This window comes from Adiantum capillus-veneris, chromosome 17, assembly GCF_014529385.1.
Source record: "Adiantum capillus-veneris isolate H3 chromosome 17, ASM1452938v2, whole genome shotgun sequence".
In the NCBI taxonomy this organism is placed as follows: Eukaryota; Viridiplantae; Streptophyta; class Polypodiopsida; order Polypodiales; family Pteridaceae; genus Adiantum; species Adiantum capillus-veneris.
This window is the reverse complement of record NC_140947.1, coordinates 20,342,686-20,360,576: the sequence shown is the minus strand read 5'-3', so window position 1 is coordinate 20,360,576 and position 17,891 is coordinate 20,342,686. Positions and strand designations below refer to the sequence as shown.

General features: G+C 44.0%; 1 protein-coding gene across 2 annotated transcripts in view; it reads right to left on the bottom strand.

Annotated features, from left to right (window-relative positions):
• Positions 1 to 17,891, bottom strand: part of LOC147436894 (uncharacterized) — an 87,856-nt gene that overhangs the window by 62,184 nt on the left and 7,781 nt on the right. For both annotated transcript variants that reach the window (XM_086486283.1, XM_086486282.1), the window contains exons 2-4: positions 12,982 to 13,015; positions 12,498 to 12,520; positions 12,329 to 12,409 (exon numbers count right to left, since the gene is read on the bottom strand). In XM_086486283.1, the coding sequence (XP_086342409.1) occupies positions 12,329 to 12,409; positions 12,498 to 12,520; positions 12,982 to 13,015 (138 nt within the window). The remainder of the gene's footprint in view (positions 1 to 12,328; positions 12,410 to 12,497; positions 12,521 to 12,981; positions 13,016 to 17,891) is intronic.

Here is a 17,891-nt window from a genome sequence, read left to right as displayed (position 1 = left end):
ATCCATACTCTCTGGGACTCCAAGGCAGCTCCAACCGCATGCGGGAGCGTAGAGAGGCTTTCCTTCGACTCTGGCGCCCTAGGCCTTTCTTCACCATGGTCCAGGGTGGGCTCAGATGGCACTGCCGTCCACCTGTGTGGCTTTGCCCTCCCATCTCTTGATTTAGCCTCATTGTACATATGTTGTTTTTTCATTGGGAGAGTCTCCCCTTATGAGTATTGTAGCCCTCTCTAGTAGAGGTGGTTGTAGCCCTACGGGCAGTTCTATTAACTAATAGAAGATCTTTTTCTTGGAAAAAAAAAGTGATAAGAGTAGTCGATGAGGCTACATCTCGAACACCCATGTATAAAACTCGCACACCTCTTCAAGGAGACGAAGAAACCGTTTGGCAGAAGCGAGGGCCATCTATTGTGATTTGATGTTGAGGATGACTCCACGCACAGACCAGAGTACAATGCAAAAACACGTGAACGTACATCCCATGGAAGGCCGAGGAAGATCAATTTTTGGGAGGATACAGAGACTAGTGAGAATTCTAAAGACAAGGGAAAGGTTTGTGTTTTGGAACAAAAGGTCAATGAATCTATGTGGGAAATTAGAAGAGCTCCTCTCGACAGTCGTGTAATGTGTAGTGGCATTCCTAGTGATGGAAAAAGATGTGGACAAAATATAGTAGCATGTAGCAAAGGGACTCTTGCACCATCATTGAGGGGTATAGAAAACATCCAAATGGGCTACTTAGGCAATGGTTTTGGTTTTGTCCCAACCATGTTATTCATTGTTCTGTGGTGGATCGGTGGATCATAACATAGATCCAAGGCCAGCTCCTCCATCGACAATTTGGCCGATAGATCTAGGAACAAATCTTACAGATGATGAAGTTGAGATATTGCTTGAAGAAGGATTAAGTGGAGACGATTGGAAAAGAACAAATGGATGCAACTACAATGCGGACTACTCCTACGGGTAGAAGTGACTCCTCTTCCGCTTCAACAAAAGCAATACTAAGAACTGGCATAAGAGTCAAATTTTGTACTTCCATTTCAGAGGAGGCAGCAAAGAAAATTGGTTTGGCTTTTGGTTTGAAAGCTAAGGTGATTGAAGAGAAATCCATCTTAAACAATGTACATGAAGTTGTCAAGGTGGAGCCTCATGCAGGAGACAGATGCACATCAAGTGTATGAGGTGCACACCAAGGATGAGCCCTATTGCACATGCCCCGATTTCACCGACAGGGAGACCCAGAAAAAATCTTATCTGTCTTGCAAGCACTTGTACTTCATTTTCTTGAGAGTGCTTGGATTCAATCAAAATGAAAAATGTCCATACATCAACTTGTACGAGGCAAGGAAAATGTCTACAATACTCTTAGCCGTGAACACACATATCCAAACTTAAAGTAAAGCCCAATGATTGGATATTTTTATGACTCTCTTTTCCGCCATGTATTGACTCTGGTGAAGCTGTTTTGGATTATTTTGATTTAAAAATTCCTAAATTTTTCTAGTTGTGAATAGTAATCTTAGTGTTATAATGAATTAGATGTATACTTGTCCTTGTGCACGTGCGTGTGTGTGTGTGTGTGTGTGTGTGTGTGTGTGTGTGTGTGTGTGTGTGTGTGTGTGTGTGTGTGTGTGTGTGTGTGTGTGTGTGTGAGAGAGAGAGAGAGTTCAAAAAAGAAAGCTTTGCAAGAGACAAAGGGAGAGAGAGACTTTTATTACTCGAGGAATCACAATCTTTGATCAAGTTGTGTTGGTGGATAAACTAAAAGCTCGACATGAATTATTACATTTGAAAGAGTATATATGTGTTTATTGATTTTTGTTTGTGTGTGTATATATGTGTTTATTGATTTTTGTTTGTGTGTGTGTGTGCGCGTGCGTGCGCACGCGTGTAGATGCCATGGTGTCCCAGTTTAGAATTGTTTTTGCCGCTCCTCCCTGTGGCATCCGCCATAGTTATTCATGCACGACAACTTTTGTTATCTACGGTGCATTCCATTGTCTTGCCTCAGGATGCTTTGGCCATGGAGGCGGCTTTTACAGAGAATGAATTGCACTCAGCTTTGCTTGCTCTCGGAAAATTGCGTTCGCCTAGTTGGGATGGGCTCACTATGGAATTTTTTCTCTCTTTCTGGGAGCCTTTGAAAGAACCTTTACTTTATATCATGAACGTTGCGTGGGTGAAACAAGATTTGCCATTGTTAGGTGCAGCGGAATGAATGTTTGAACTTTGCTCAAGATGAGTGCTCTGAATTGTGCTCAAGGTTCCTTTTGTTCTTATGGAAGGGAGAGCCTTCCGTTCTTAATGAGAGAGTGCAATGGACACAAACAAACTGAATGGACACTGTGCGCGAAAGTGCATGAGACTGAGAGATAAAGAGAGAAGAGAATACGACACCAGAGACGTCGTAAAACCCTCCTCCGAAGGCCCCACTCTCTATGGCGAGAGCGGTCTACTTATGATTGCACAAATCTCTACAATGCTTGCACTTGCCGACGAGGTCGACGACGATGAGGACGACAATGAGACGGGCTGAAATCTGCAAATCTTTATCTACTGAATTCTGACTCTATGTCGGTGACGATGTCGATGGCGACGATGCCACGACGATGCGCTGAAAATGCAGATGCTGAAATCTGCGTTTTCCGGGCTGAATCTACAAACTTCAATGGATCTGACCGTGCGGCGAGGATCTGCTACGGGAAGGTGAGATCTGCGAGGTTTGGGGGTTCTACTGCGGAGTCTGATGACTGCTGAAAACTGAAAACGCTGGTCCTAGGGCTGATTCCGTCGTGAAGATCTGAAAAAACGCTAAGGTGTGTGGCAGATCCAAAAACGCTAGGGCTGATCTTTGTGCTGATGCAAAAATGCTGGCTCTCCCGATGTTCTGTTGTCGCTAGGGTCTTTCTGTCATCGCGGGCAAGTCAAGGCGGTAAGAATCTGCTACGACAATGGCTATGCTGCGAAGTCGTAGGGCTAAAAACTGAAAAACGCTAAAAAACTTGCACCATGCAAAAACGCTAGGGCTGATCAGTCTCTGATCGGGGGTGTCTTGCTGAGAAGGTGCCTGCTGAACACTTGGTTCTTGTTGTCTCTTCTGCCAGAAAGTGCTAGCTTTGGTTTGCTTATATATTTCTTAGCAAAATTGCCTACCTAGCTCCCAACAAAGTCACTTATAAATAAGTGAAAAATGTCAAAAATAAAAAAAATAGGTTTAATGCACTGGGAAATTCCCCTGATGGATTCTGAAAGAAATGCCGATGATCATGTTGTGTGCAACCGGAGGATATGCATCTAATCTAAGTGTCTGGTCATGCACGGTCTGCGAGCAGACTCACAAAAGTGCCAGATCACTTCCTATTCTAGACTGACTTGACTGAACTGAACCCTTGTCATGTTGTAGCTTGTCCACGGACACATAGGGTTGGTTGGATGTGTCACGTGACATCCCCTCCTTTTCAAAGTGAGGTACTGGTACCGAACTGTATGGCGTCGAGGGAGATCGCCAATAGCATCCGGAATCCTCGAAGGGACACTTCGCCGGCCCACTCTGATGTGTGGGTCGTGGCGGTACTTGAACTTCATAAAGGTCTGCAACGCTTGCTTCTTTGGGCCGCGCCGAAAGCCACACAAAGTCTTTTGTGGCTTCTTCGATGCTTAAACTTCGTCTAGAGTCATGCTTCGTTCTCTTCAAGAATGTCCGAGGATGAAAATTCCTGAAACCACTTCCAACACAAAAACATGAACATACCCATTCCATGTAAAGTGACTGGAAAACCTATTGTCTTCTCTAAAGACTGTGTATGCAATGTAGATGAACATAGAGACGAAGTGCCAAACCATTCATCAAACACATGCAAACAATGAGATCGAATATTTTCTTTCTGATCTAGATCAATCAATTGTGGCAATTCACAACAGAAATGCCCATGCTTGGTGCTCATACTTTCATGTGCTCTTTCACAACTATGTCGTGCCAAGGAAGAGACATGGAATATGACCTCTTGGAATGCATACTTTTGAGCTTTTCATGAGAAATCGGCATACATCCGTGCTCATTCATGAGTGAAACGTGCTCAACGTACAATATGTCATGCCTAGGAAAAGGGATTACATTAAGACGCTGACTAAAATACAAACGATCACGAATGAAATACTTGAACAATGCGTGCTACTAATCATGCGAACACATAATACTTCCTGTGAGGGTTCTTTGGACCTAGGCTCGAGAGCCAAGATCGGTTCTTCGTGAGGGAGCGAATCTGCAATGAGGTTAGCTTCACTAGAAAAAGTATCAACTAAACCATCATCCTTGTGAACAATCACATCATTAGCCTGCAAATCATCATGCTTGTGAGAAATCACATCTTGATCATGCAAATCATCATGCTTGTCATTGTCATCCATATCATCATGCTCATCATTATCATGCAAATCTTGTGTATCATGCTTTGGAGAAGACGAGACTGAGAGAGTCTCCTTCTCCTGAATCCTTTCAATCTTCGCCTGCAAATTAGAAATGAGAGATGGAGAATGAACAACTTGCTCTCCACGAATGACAATGGGAGAGTCACTTTTGGCATTGAAAGTGACCGTATTTTCCGCCCAATCAATGAGAGGGTTATGCTCACGAAACCATCGAATGCCCAAAATCATATCACATCCTGAGAGAGGAGAGACAAAAAAATTTCTACGGAAAACAGCTTGTTGAACTGTAAACAACACATCAAGGCACTCTTTCGTGATGAGAGAGTCTATACCGGAGCAAAACCGGAAACCTCGAGAGGAGATTTCTGACTAACCTCTAGGCGGGCTTTCTCAACAAGAGAGGGATTGATCACATCATGCATACTGCCTAGGTCAAACAATATGACAAAACGCTGCCCCGTCATATGACCATAACATTTAATGAGAGACTCATCAATGGGAGGGTCGGGAGAAACTTGGGGCACATTCATGTTGTCATTTATTGCATTGACAGACAAAGTGGGTTCCGTGGATTCTTTAGATTCATTAGAGTAAAGCTTAGGACATGTTCTTTTTATGTGACCCTTAATGTGACAATGAAAACAACGACCTTCCTTAGAATAAGTCCTTTGCTCTTCCGACGTGATGTATCCTCCTAAAATTCCTTGTGCTACCTTTTCATCTGGAGTGAGCTTAGGTTTGGCAATTGTGTTAGCATTACCCTTAGGTTCACTTTGAGAGTTCTTTTCTGAGAGACTATTGGAAGATTGGTTAGAAGTGTAAGGTGCAGCGGAATGAATGTTGTATTTTCGAAGTGATCTTTATTTGCTCAAGGTTCCTTTTAGTTCTTAGGGAAAGAGAGAGCTTTCCGTCTTATGGAGAGTGCTAGGATCACGAACAAAGTGAGTGGATATTGTGCGCGCAAGTGAATGAGACTGAGAGAAGGAGAGAGAAGAGATACGACACCCGAGAGGTTGTAAAACCCTCCTCCGAAGGCCCCACTCTCGTCGGCGAGAGTGGTCTACTTCGATTGCACAAAAGTGTACAATGCGTATGCAATGGATTGATGCAATGGGACTATGCCGATGACGACGACGGTGGTGACGACGACGACTTGATGGCTGAAATCTGGGATCTTCTAATCGCTGAATTCGGGGACTGTTTCGGTGGCTGAAAATGACTGTTTTGGCTGCGTTTTCTTGGCTAAACTTGGGGGGACTTCTGCAACTGAATGGGGGCTGATCTACTACTGTTCCTCTGCTGAGAATTTGCGTTTGTCAATGGCTGAAATCTGCGTTTTTGTCAAGGCTGAAAACGTTGGAATAATGCTGCAAAAACGCTGATGCCAAGGGGTCCTTTTGCTGCAGACTAGGTGAATCTGCAACCGCTAGGTGACTCGGGGGGTTGATGACGATCGAGCATGGGCTGAAATCGCCATAGGGCTCTAGTACTGATGAAGGCAACAAAAACGCTACAAGGCTGATGTTGAGGGCGAGGATACAAGAGACGAAACGCTGAGAATCTACTACTGCCGGCGGTCACTGTGAAAGCAAAACGCTAGAGGGTCTGGGGGGTACTGCTAAGAAGTTGCCTGTTGAGCGGGAAGCTCCTGCTGCCTCTTCTGCCAGAAAGTGCTAACTTGGGTTTGCTTATATATTAACTTAGCAAAATTGCCCTACCTACTTTTGTTGGAAAGTCACTTACAAATAAATGTGAAAATAACCAAAAATAGGAAAATAGGCTAAATGTACTGGAAAATTCCCCTAACTGATGCTAATGGGAATTCCGATGATCATGCTATGTGCAACCGGAGGATATGCATCTATGCTAAGTGACTAGGCATGCACGGTCTACAAATAGACTCACAAAAGTGCCAGATCACTGCTAATCTAAACTGACTTGACTGACTGAACCCTGCTGTGGTGTAGCTTGTCCACGGACACATAGGGTTGGGATGTGACACGTGACACGAATTAAATTGATGCAACCAAGAATGAATAATCGTAACATCCATCTTACCATCATACTTCCTAAAAGTCAACTTCTCTGTGATTGGGTTGTTGAAGTCCGAATCGCGGCTTGCACCACTTGAGGAACTACCAACATCTTTGGTTGGTTCGGACTTCGAGGCAAGAACCCATCGAACCAATTCTTGCGTGCGTAGGTCTCTCTGGGCCTCACGATCGGCCTCAAAGGCCGTTCGTCTTACTTCGGCGTCCTCCTTTCTTTGTGCTTTTCTTTCTTTTCGTGCATCGCGCTCGCGTTCCAAAGTAATGCGAGTCGTTTCTTGTTGTGCCAACGCAACGCGATTCGCTTCTTGTTGTTGTGTCATCATGTCCATCATTGATTTTACCAAAGCCTCCATAGGGTTTGATGCAATCCCTTGCGTAGATGGCGAAGCGGGAGGGTCAGGAAAACCTCCCTGGTGAGGAAATTCTTCTTCACTACTTTCATGCCCATCACCTCCATGCGAAGTATCCATTCCGCTTCGCGTGATGACCATGCACTGTGATCTTTGGTTCTTAAGTTCACGAGGAACTTGGGTTCTTGTGGGTCTTGGGTTCTTGGGTTCTTGAGGGTCTTGAGGTTCTTGAGAGTCTTGAGGTTCTTGAGGTGCTTCTTTCGCTTGCAATCTGTGTTAGAGAAGGATCTTCTCTTCACCCGAGTTCTGCTCTTTTCCGCGGGCGCACCCCTTGGCGGCCTTGCGCTCACACCAAGGTTGCTTTTTCCCACCTCACGTCGATTGGCCGGCCGCTAAGTGCACATCCGCTCTCAATGAGTGAAAAGAGGCACAAGGGGAAGCTGGGCAAGCCCTTCTTTCTTTGGTTTCTTGTCACTCTTCAAAAACACGATTAGGAATCAACACGCCCAAGAGGACTTGGGTTACGTGCGACCGTAACAAGCAAAAAAAATTCTTGTGATTCTTGTGGTTCTTTCCTTGAGTGATACAGAACACTACCAAAGCTCTGATACCAATGTTAGGTGCAGCGGAATGAATGTTTGAACTTTGCTCCAGATGAGTGCTCCGAACTGTGCTCAAGGTTCCTTTTGTTCTTATGGAAGGGAGAGCCTTCCGTTCTTAATGAGAGAGTGCAATGGACACAAACAAAGTGAATGGACACTGCGTGAAAGTGCATGAGACTGAGAGATAGAGAGAGAAGAGAATACGACACCAGAGACGTTGTAAAACCCTCCTCCAAAGGCCCCACTCTCTATGGTGAGAGCAATCTACTTATGATTGCATATATCTCTACAATGCTTGGACTTGCCGACGAGGTTGACGACGATGAGGACGACGACGAGACGGGCTGAAATCTAAGAATGCTAAGGGCTGAAATCTGCAAATCTTTATCTGTTGAATTCTGACTCTATGTCGGTGACGATGTCGACGGCGACGATGCGACGACGACGCGCTGAAAACGCAGATGCTGAAATCTGTGTTTTCCGAGCTGAATCTGCAAACTTCGATGGATCTGACCGTGCGACGAGGATCTGCTGCGAGAAGGTGAGATCTGCGAGGTTTGGGGGTTCTACTGTGGAGTCTGACTGCTGAAAACTGAAAACGCTGGTCCTAGGGCTGATTCCGTCGCGAAGATCTGAAAAAACACTAAGGTGTCTGGCAGATCCAAAAACGCTAGGGCTGATCTTTGTGCTGATGCAAAAATGTTGGCTCTCCTACTGTTCTGCTGTCGCCAGGGTCTGCCTGTCGCGCGGGCAAGTCAAGGTGGTAAGGATCTACTACCACAATGGCTATGCTGCAAAGTCGTAGGGCTGAAAACTGAAAAACGCTAGCACACTTGCACCATGCAAAAACGCGAGGGCTGATCAATCTCTGATGGGGGGAGGGGGGGTCTTGCTGAGAAGGTGCCTGTTGAACACTTGGTTCCTGTTGCCTCTTCTGCCAGAAAGTGCTAGCTTTGGTTTGCTTATATATTATCTTAGCAAAATTGCCCTACCTAGTTTCCAACAAAAGTCACTTAATAAATAAGTGAAAAATGTCAAAAATAGGGAAAATAGGTTCAATGCATTGGAAAATTCCCCTGATGGATTCTGATGGATTCTGAAAGGAATGTCGATGATCATGATGTGTGCAACCGGAGGATATGCATCTAATCTAAGTGTCTGGTCATGCACGGTCTGCAAACAGACTCACAAAAGTGCCAGATCACTTCCTATTCTAGATTGACTTGACTGAAATGAAACCTTGTCATGCTGTAGCTTGTCCACGGACACATAGGGTTGGATGTGTCACGTGACAGCAATTGTCTTGGAAAGAGGGTTTATTGAAGTTGTTGCCTAAACAAGCGGTTTGTGAGCGGTTCTCGCATTGGCGGCCAATTTCCCTTATGCCGATGATCTATAAAATCTTGGCTAAGATCATTGTGAATCGTATCAAGGAACCTCTTATGGCTAGTATCCATTCCGCGCAATATGGCTTTATTCCTCATCGCCAGATTTTGGATAATCTGGCTAATGTATTAATTGGAATGGAATATGCCAAATATACCCAGCAGGATGTTCTCATAATGCAGGTAGACATTGAAAAGGCTTTCAAAACAATTCAATGGGATTTCATTGTTGCTACCATGCGGGCCCTTGGCTTTGGCCCAAAGATGGTCAATGTCGTTTACTTCTTGTATGCCCGCAGTATATGTTCAAGCCTCCTTGATGGAGAGCTGACAGAACCTTGGCCTCTTCGATGCTCTGTCAGACAGGGTTGCCTGCTTAGCGCCTTGTTGTATGCCATTGTCACTCACCCTCTCTTATTGTATTTGAATCACTTGACTTCGCTCGGTCCTACTCTCCTTGGCTCTCTTGGCTCGTGGGGTCCTCTCTCTTTGCTCCAATTTCCATCCCAATCCTGCCATTCCCATGTTCATCATGGTCGTCATCATCACTTGAGTAATTATTGACTCCCTCAACAACTATGGTATATAATGCTCTCAAAAAAAATTAAGAAATTTTTGTTTATGAAGAACTCATGCAAATGCTTTGCATTGTATTGCAACTCCTTTATTAAGTTTAGATGCCTATAAATACGTCTTGTTTTTCACCATGCTTATAAAAGAATATGTATACTCTTTCCAATGCATCAAAAAAGTTGTCCACCCATGCTTTGGGTTTATGCAATTTGTTGTGCACAATGTCATGTTCAAGAATGTAATATTGCTCCAATAGCGTCAATGAGCAATGCTGGACTTTATGATGGAATGAAGTTACCCGATGGGAAAGACTTTGCAGGACACGCCTATGCTGATGATTCTTTGTTCATGCCTCGTAACAACCAGGATGATGTGCGCGAAATTATGCAGGCATTGGATACATTTGGCTTGGCAGCAGGCCTTAGGGTTAACTTTCGGAAATCTAAACTCGTCTCTTGTTGTTTGTAATTGGCATCATCTTTTGTGGCCTAGCGAGATTCTCGATCCGCATGTGGTGGTCACACATTTAGGATATCCTATCGGTTGGCAGGTTACTAATACGCAACAAATCGATTGGGTCATGCAACGATTGAATGTCAAATTGCACTACTGGAAACTGTCTACATGGCCGCTGCATGTTCGACTTCGTATAGTGCAAAGTATCATGATGGCTTATGTTCATTTTTACTTGCCATTGCTACACTAGCCTCACTCCCGCCTCTCATTGCTTATGTCTACTATTGTATCTCACTTGTGGCGCACCAGTTCTCATAAGAAAGACCTCCGTTTGTTATTAATGGAGAAACTTTGCACTCCAAAGCGTCTTGGCGGGCTGAATATTTTGGACCTTTGCCGCCATGCATTGGCAAGGAAGGCTATGTTATTGCCCACTCTTGCATTGCAGTCTCAGCCATGGACAGTTATGGTTGCTGATAAATGTCGACATGTTGTCACTCTTGCCTTTGGTCATTGGCAAACTTCCCTTTAGGCGACTGTGTTTGGCAAGATGGTCGGTAATATTCCTGGTTGCTTGATCACCTCTAGCTTGCTCTCCGCTTGGAAAGTTGTTACGGATCATCTCTCTTGGCATGGCAGGCAGCATACAGATGGGAATTCGTTGCGTTTGGAAAGCATTCATTGGAGCAGGGCGTTTTCTTTTACCCTGGTTAATTAGTCGCCTTGTCAAGCCTACTTCCTCTCTGGTCGTGGCATACGCACGGTGGATGATGTGGTGGATTCATCCGGGAATTTGCTTACCTTTTCTCAAGCGGCAGCACGCTTTGGGTTGGGCCTACATTATCGTCAGATTTGGAGCTTGCTTCGACATATGCTGGACGTTTTCTCCCTATTCCGCCGCTGGCCGGTGGATGCCATATGCAGGATTGAAAATTATGGGACTCTTCTTTGGATGCGATTTCTGCTCGCCATATCTATGCTTCTCTCATGCAGGACTCATGGCTGGTTGATCATTGTAATGCGCTCTCGGATTTACACAAATCCGATCAACGGTGGAGGCGAGCTCTTACTGCAATTTGAAAGTCTCGCTTGACTCTTAAGGAGCGTTTGTTTCTTTGGCATTGTTCGCTGGGTATTCTTCCAGTTAGAACACTCCTTGCGGCGCGTCGTATTAGCTCCTCTCGTTGCGTCGGTTGCTCCGCTGCTGCTGATGAGATTGTCAAACATATGCTTTCAGAGTGTCATTGCACCAGGGCTTTCCTTCGCCGCGTTTCTGTTTGTATGCACCTTCGATTTCCCTCGGCGGTCTTCCACAAAAGATTCTTGCTTTTTGGCATTCTCCCGAATTCCCTCCAGCAATTTGCAATTTTCTTTGCATGGGTCAGATTTTGGTCGCTATGGTACTTGTGGGACCGCCGCAATCTCCACATGTTTCACCAGCATGATGCAGAACCTTTTCCATTGTTCAAGTTTTTGTTGAGGCAATCGTTACATTTTGCCTTTGACATTGGGGACATATCCCTGGAAATCTTGCAATTCTTCTATGTCTGCTTTTAGCGCTTTTGTATCGCAGAGCACTTCAGTGTCCTTCCCTTTGTATATGATCTTTTTGGTGGGTTTTCCTCGCCTTCAGGTTTCCCACAGGTAAATTAATCAAAACAGATTTACAAAAAAAAAAATGTGTGTGTGTGTGTGTGTGTATACATACATATATATATATATATGTATATGTATATATATATATGTATATATGTATGTATATGTATATATATGTACATATACATATATATATATATGTATGTATATGTATATATATGTACATATACATTATATATATATGTATATGTACATATATATACATATACATACATATATATATATATATATATATATATATATATATATATATATATATATATATATATATATATATATATATATATATATATATATATATATATATATATATATATGTATGTATGTATGTATGTGTATATATATATGTACATATATATATATATATATATATATATATATATATATATATATATATATATATATATATGTACATATATATATACACATACATACATACATACATATATATATATATATATATGTATATATATATGTATATATGTATATATGTATATATAGATATATATATATATATATATATGAGATGGAGCTAGCTAGCCTCTTGCATATCTTGGTTGTACTCCCATGCGCTTCTGGCCTCACACCCATTAGAGTTAGAGCTCCATCCCCCTCTCCCTCATCCACATGCACACACCCCTCACATACACCTCATGTCAAGCTAGTTTAAATTGAAGCATGTTTATATTCATCAGTTTTGTCCCTTATTTTAGAATACTTAAAGACATACATGTACTTCGTTCTGTCTCATACGCTCACTTCATCCTCTAGAAGACATTTATAAAGCTTTCTTTCTTTCTTTCTCTCTCCATCAATTTACTTACGTCTCTGTTTTAGAATGCAGCAAACCACCAGCCAAATCTAGAGCTCGGAAGAGTTCCCCTGCCCAGTCAGCCTGTGAAAATCTGTTTCATCAAAAAAGCCTCGTTTTAAGAGATGAAATAGGATCTTCCTCTACATCAGAGGTCATCTTTGCTTCAATAGCCAACGCACCTTCCATATTGATCAAAATACTCCTGCAACCAAAGGCACACTAGCCTCATGAGCCTGAGGCATTGCAAATCAAATCCCAAAAAGTGCTACCTTGAATACAATCTAAGATTTACTTTCATTTGACAAACTAGATACATGACAGCTGTCTATAAACTTAAACCCTGAATTGTTTCATATAGACAGTAGCACATCTGAGCTATATTCTATGTGCAAAAAAAAAAAAGCAAGGGGGATAGCACATAAAAGAAGCCAAAAAGTAACGCAAGCAAAACCTTTATATACCTAGATGAATCCAGGTAAGCCCAGATTCACCCTTGAAGGAAAGTGCAAGGTATAGACCCATGGTAGTCACCCACAAAACTTGGTGAGGTACTATATTATTTAACACATCAAGTTTTGGAAGAGTAAAATGAGATCTTGTCATTACGAAGTGCTGAAAGCTTAAGCATGCTCATGAGATGCAAAACACTGGTTGATGTCTTACATTGGACACTGTCTGCCAAACCTGCTCCAATAACCTGAAAAATAAAAAAATAAAGGTTGCACAAATATTGGAATCAAGGCATCTCTCTCTCTCTCTCTCTCTCTCTCTCTCTCTCTCTCTCTCTCTCTCTCTCTCTCTCTCTCTCTCTGTGTGTGTGTGTGTGTGTGTGTGTGTGTGTGTGTGTGTGTGTGTGTGTGTGGCGAGAGAACCCTGCTGATGTTCTGTCGCAAGAACTTCCTGCGCGCTGCTCCAGCCTTCTGTGCCAGCGCCAGCAGGTGTGGGTGAGTGTGTGTGCGTGTGTGTGTGTGGGCTGTGGGGGAAAATAGCCTGCTCGCGTTGTATCTCTGCAGCGTGTGGTCTTCTGCAGCGCGTGGAACACTCCTGCTCGCGGGAATCTACAGTGTGAGTGCGCGTCAGGACTCTGTTGTGACCTCTGCGTTCTCTGCCTGTGCAGTTTGTGTGGTGCGTGTGGAGGTACAGTCGATCTATTTTACATAAGTGGTTTTCAGCAAAGGTTCAGCACGTCACAGGTGTACAGTCTAGGTGTTTGTTCAGCAGCAGTTCAGGGTTTGATGCTTTGATGTAAGGTTGTACATACCATAGACAGAGAACTGTTTCGGATACTATAGTGTACAAAACCTTTTTTGTTTGGTTTCCAGTAGTCACCAGTACAAACATTAAGCTCTCAGTGTATGTCCGATTCAGCTGTGCCCTTTATTAGCTCATACAAACGCAAAAAACAGATGGCACCTGAGTCTTTGGAAATGGGTGAAATCCGAGCCTGTTTGTTGGACAATTTTGAAGGTGCTCAGAACGCTTGGGAGGGGCAGGAACCCGCTACTGAAGTGCTTATTCCTGTTCAAGCTTTGATGGACCCAGTGGCGTAGTATGCTTTAAATGCAGTTATTTTGTTCTTCCCGGGCAAGATGCCTACCGCACAAGATGTGGGTCAATGGGTAGACTTTCTTCTTAAACGCCAGGCGGTTCGAGGTGTCTATTTCGGTGCAAGAGGATTTTATGAAGTTTTGTTGGCAGACACCGATGCACGTAATACGTTGCTAGAGTTGTCACTGTTGTTCTTTGGTACTCACATGATGCATGTATTGCCATGGGCCCTTACCAAGGACTATCAAAGTTTAATCCGTCACAAGTGCCCGGTATGGGTGGAAATTCTCGATTTCCCACGCACTTGGCGTCACTTTCTTCCTATGCTTGCTTCACGTTTGGGGAAAGTCATTTGTCCTCCTAAGCTTGATGCTAATACAAATCGCTTTTGTGTGCTTTGGGATATGGATGTTCCCACTCCTGAAGGTATTACTGTCAATTCGGGAGACCCACTCATTGGAAAACGTCCTTTTAAGCTCAGATGGGGAAAATTTGCAAATTCATGTTTTAATTCAATCATTTCACAGTTCACAATTGATTCGACACGGCCCGGTGGAGTTCCGTGCCTAGAGATATTGGCCCCAAAGACTGGCGCCCCTTTCGGTATCTCTTTTTGTATTAATTTGTAACTCAAAGTACAAAGAGTGGGACGGGTCTCACTCTCAGACACTGCGTCCAAATGCTCTCCAGAGTGGGAGCCCAAACCACTTATTTATTTGTTTACAAGGGATGCCAAAAGCAGAGCCCCAAAAGCTTAAAAATCAAAAGCTTCTTTTGAAATAAAGCATAGCTTCTAAAAACTTCTCCCAACAAAACTTGCGATAGGTTTTTGCGTAGAGAAAAGCTAGAATTTTTCGTACGATGGCAGTGTGAAAAACGGGAGTCCATATGGCCAGCCACATCAGCACCTCCTAGCGGGATTTCCGCCGCATTTCTCAAAAACTGTCGTACTACCACGTCAGCATTTCTACCAGGCGTGCTGCCAGCCGGGGAGGGTACGTGTGTGTATGCTCGTGTAGGGCCAGCCACGTCACCAATTTGTGACATCACACTCGCTTACTCTCATAGCGTTTTAAAATGTTGGTACATGAGGAGAGAGGAGGGGGGCACTTGGGTTAGCAAATGGGGGGGAAGGAGGTTGTCCAAGGGGCTGTCTGACTGGGCGTCTCAAAACGCAAGGGCACATGCTCGCCAAGGGCGTTGTTTGCCTAGCCGCTGCAAGGCAGCGTTTCAAAACGTTGTCGGGCTAGGGGGAAGCAATGGCGTCAACAGGAGCGTTTCAAAACGCAAGGGACAGGGCCATTGTTTGCCGTCACCAACGTTTTCAAAACGCCCGCAAAAAGAGACATCGGCGCCGATGCTTAGCAGTGTTTTAAAACGTTAGAGCAAAGAAGGGCAGTGACAAGGGTTGGAGAGGAACGTCGGTGACGAGGCCTTCTTCTTCTCTTCTCGGGAGGCTACTCCTCCATGTCCAAGGCCTTCAAGCACGGAGCTCCACGAAACACTCTGATTGTCACGAGGACGTGGCAATTGCTAACTTAAGTTATCGGTTTCTTTCCGATGATTTTCGTTTAATTTTTGGGACCCTCTTTTTGAATTTGCAAATGGTCGGACATTGTATGGCCAATGTGAAACAATAGTTTCACCCGTAGACGGGAAGTTGGTCAGCATTGGAATTCGAGTAGTAAAAGGGTGTCTAGGCTCAGTTCAAAGTCATTTAGGTCCCCTCGCCGCACTTAATAAGTTGGTGGACAATGACGAGATGGGGTCACCAAGAGAAAATCACCCGAGAACTGGGCTACATTGCATTTTCGGACGTGGTCCCAGTGGTGAAAGATGGTCAGATGACCAGTGAGAGTCCAATGGAAGCATTTCCTAAAATTTAGGAAACTGCCATTTTGGGCCGCAAAATCTGTTCGCGTCATTAGCTTCAAAATGACAAGGGAACGTTTATTACTCTACTGCAAAGTCAACTGATGCACCAGTTGATAGATTTTTAAGCAAGAAGCCCAATGTGGGGAAATTGCATGCATGAGTGCCAAGTGGCACTTTTTGGCCAATTTACCAAGTCTGCGAGAACAGAACTCGCAGTTTTGGAGGCTAATAACTCTGATTTTCAGCCATTCTCTGCATTTTTGAGCTTCCCATGACTTCACCTAGGACCAAGGAGCTCATTTTCAGCATTGAAAGGCATCATATGCTTGTTTACAGGGCTGCTTTGCTGCGTTTTTAGCGATACGCAGGTTTTGGCAGCCATGGAATTCTTCACCTTTTGCATCTATTTGTTCACAGATGCATTACAGGTCAAGCGCAGAAGAGGGGACGCTCGATTTATGCTGGGGGGATGCTTCATTGAGAACCTGTCCAGGTTAAGAGCTATTGTGTGCAAGCTTTCCCTCTCATGTACAATGTAGTGCAAGAAGTGATATCCTGCACACTCTACACTGCTCTCTCTCTCCCCTACGTGCAGTATGTGATGCCCCACAAGAGGGCTCTTCATTTGACCTATGTACAGTTGTGTGGTCTTATGCTTCTGAGCCGAGGCAATAGCCTCTTTGAGCAAGAACAGGAGTAGCTACCTACTACTCCAAAAGCAGGCACCGGTGAGGGTGATAACCTCACCTTGCGGGTGCATTTTCAGCACTAGTTATGCACTGTTTTTGGACTGTTTTGCAGCCGTATGGATGCTAGAAGCATTGGGAACAGTGCCCCATTGTTAGAGGACAGTTCCGGGACTATTTAGGGCTTAAAACAGGGTAAAAACCAGTAAAAACAGCGAGCTGTAATTACTGTTTTTGGGCTGAAAACAAAGGGTTTAAGTCCTTGGAAGCAAGTTCCGGTATGGGGGTTTGTTCATAGCAAGTTTTGGAGCCGTTATGTTCCCGAAATTTTGCTAGAACAGGTGTTATCTAGTTGGATACAGGTGAAGATCCCCAAGACTCCAGTTTTGTAATTTTACCCTCTGAAGTAATAAAAAAAGACCGAAAGGGGCGCCAGTCTTTGGGGCCTACAGGTTGTCGGCATCTGCTCGGAGCATTCTAGCTTCCGAGCCGTATGTGCTTTGAAGTGTTAATTCCCGTTACAGGTTCCTTCTGCAAGGTTTCTCTGTGCGTTAAAGTTTAAAGTAAAGTTTCGGGTGAAAGCCATAGCCTACCGCCTTACGGGCCGGTTTCATGGTGGTAACAGATTGACACCCCACAACATAATAAATATAGGAAATGACAAATCACCGGGCAGATAATAGGGCACCCAGTGACCCACCACAAATAGCCTTACAATGGCTTGGGCGGACCTCATGTGGGAACTGCCAATGATCATTCGTTAAAGACCTCACACGGCCACGCAGAGCCACAAAAAAGCCCTCTCTCCCAAGTTTTAGGCAGAACACAAGGCATTAGGAGTACTTTGCCAACCATTTCTGGCCTCTCAAACTCAATCCGATAGTAACCCAGGGTAACATAACACCTCTACTAGACAGTGGGCTTGCACCAATTCCCAAACTCCCCCTTCACTCAGAAGCTTGCACACACTAACAGTCCTGCAAAATGACTAAGGTCAAAGTCAATCTCTGCTATTAGGCTTGCTTTATCCTTCATAATTTCATTTTCCTCATTTTCTTCCTGTAGAAGATTTCCTCTCTAAATGATTCTCTTCTATTTCTCTCTAAGGCTGGCAAATTTTATCTCTCATACCACATATGGCTTAGTTTCTCTGTGTACAAAAGAGAGGGAAAGAGTGCTCTCTTCAAAGCTGCTCTCTCTCTTTTGTGGCAAGTAGAAACAGTCCTTTGTTACAGCATTTTAGATGGCATGAGAGAAGGGGGGGAGTGCTTTAGCGGTTTGTACAATTTAGTATGCATGGATTTTGGCATCCATGAGGTAGATCACTGTTTTGCATGGAGGATATGTAAAACGACTTTTAGATAAAAGCATTTGGGATTGGTTCCAAAGCTCTTAAGCTTGGCTTTAGGTGCCAATGCTGACTTTGGAAGTCCCAAACCTAAACACCTCAGGGCCACCAATCCT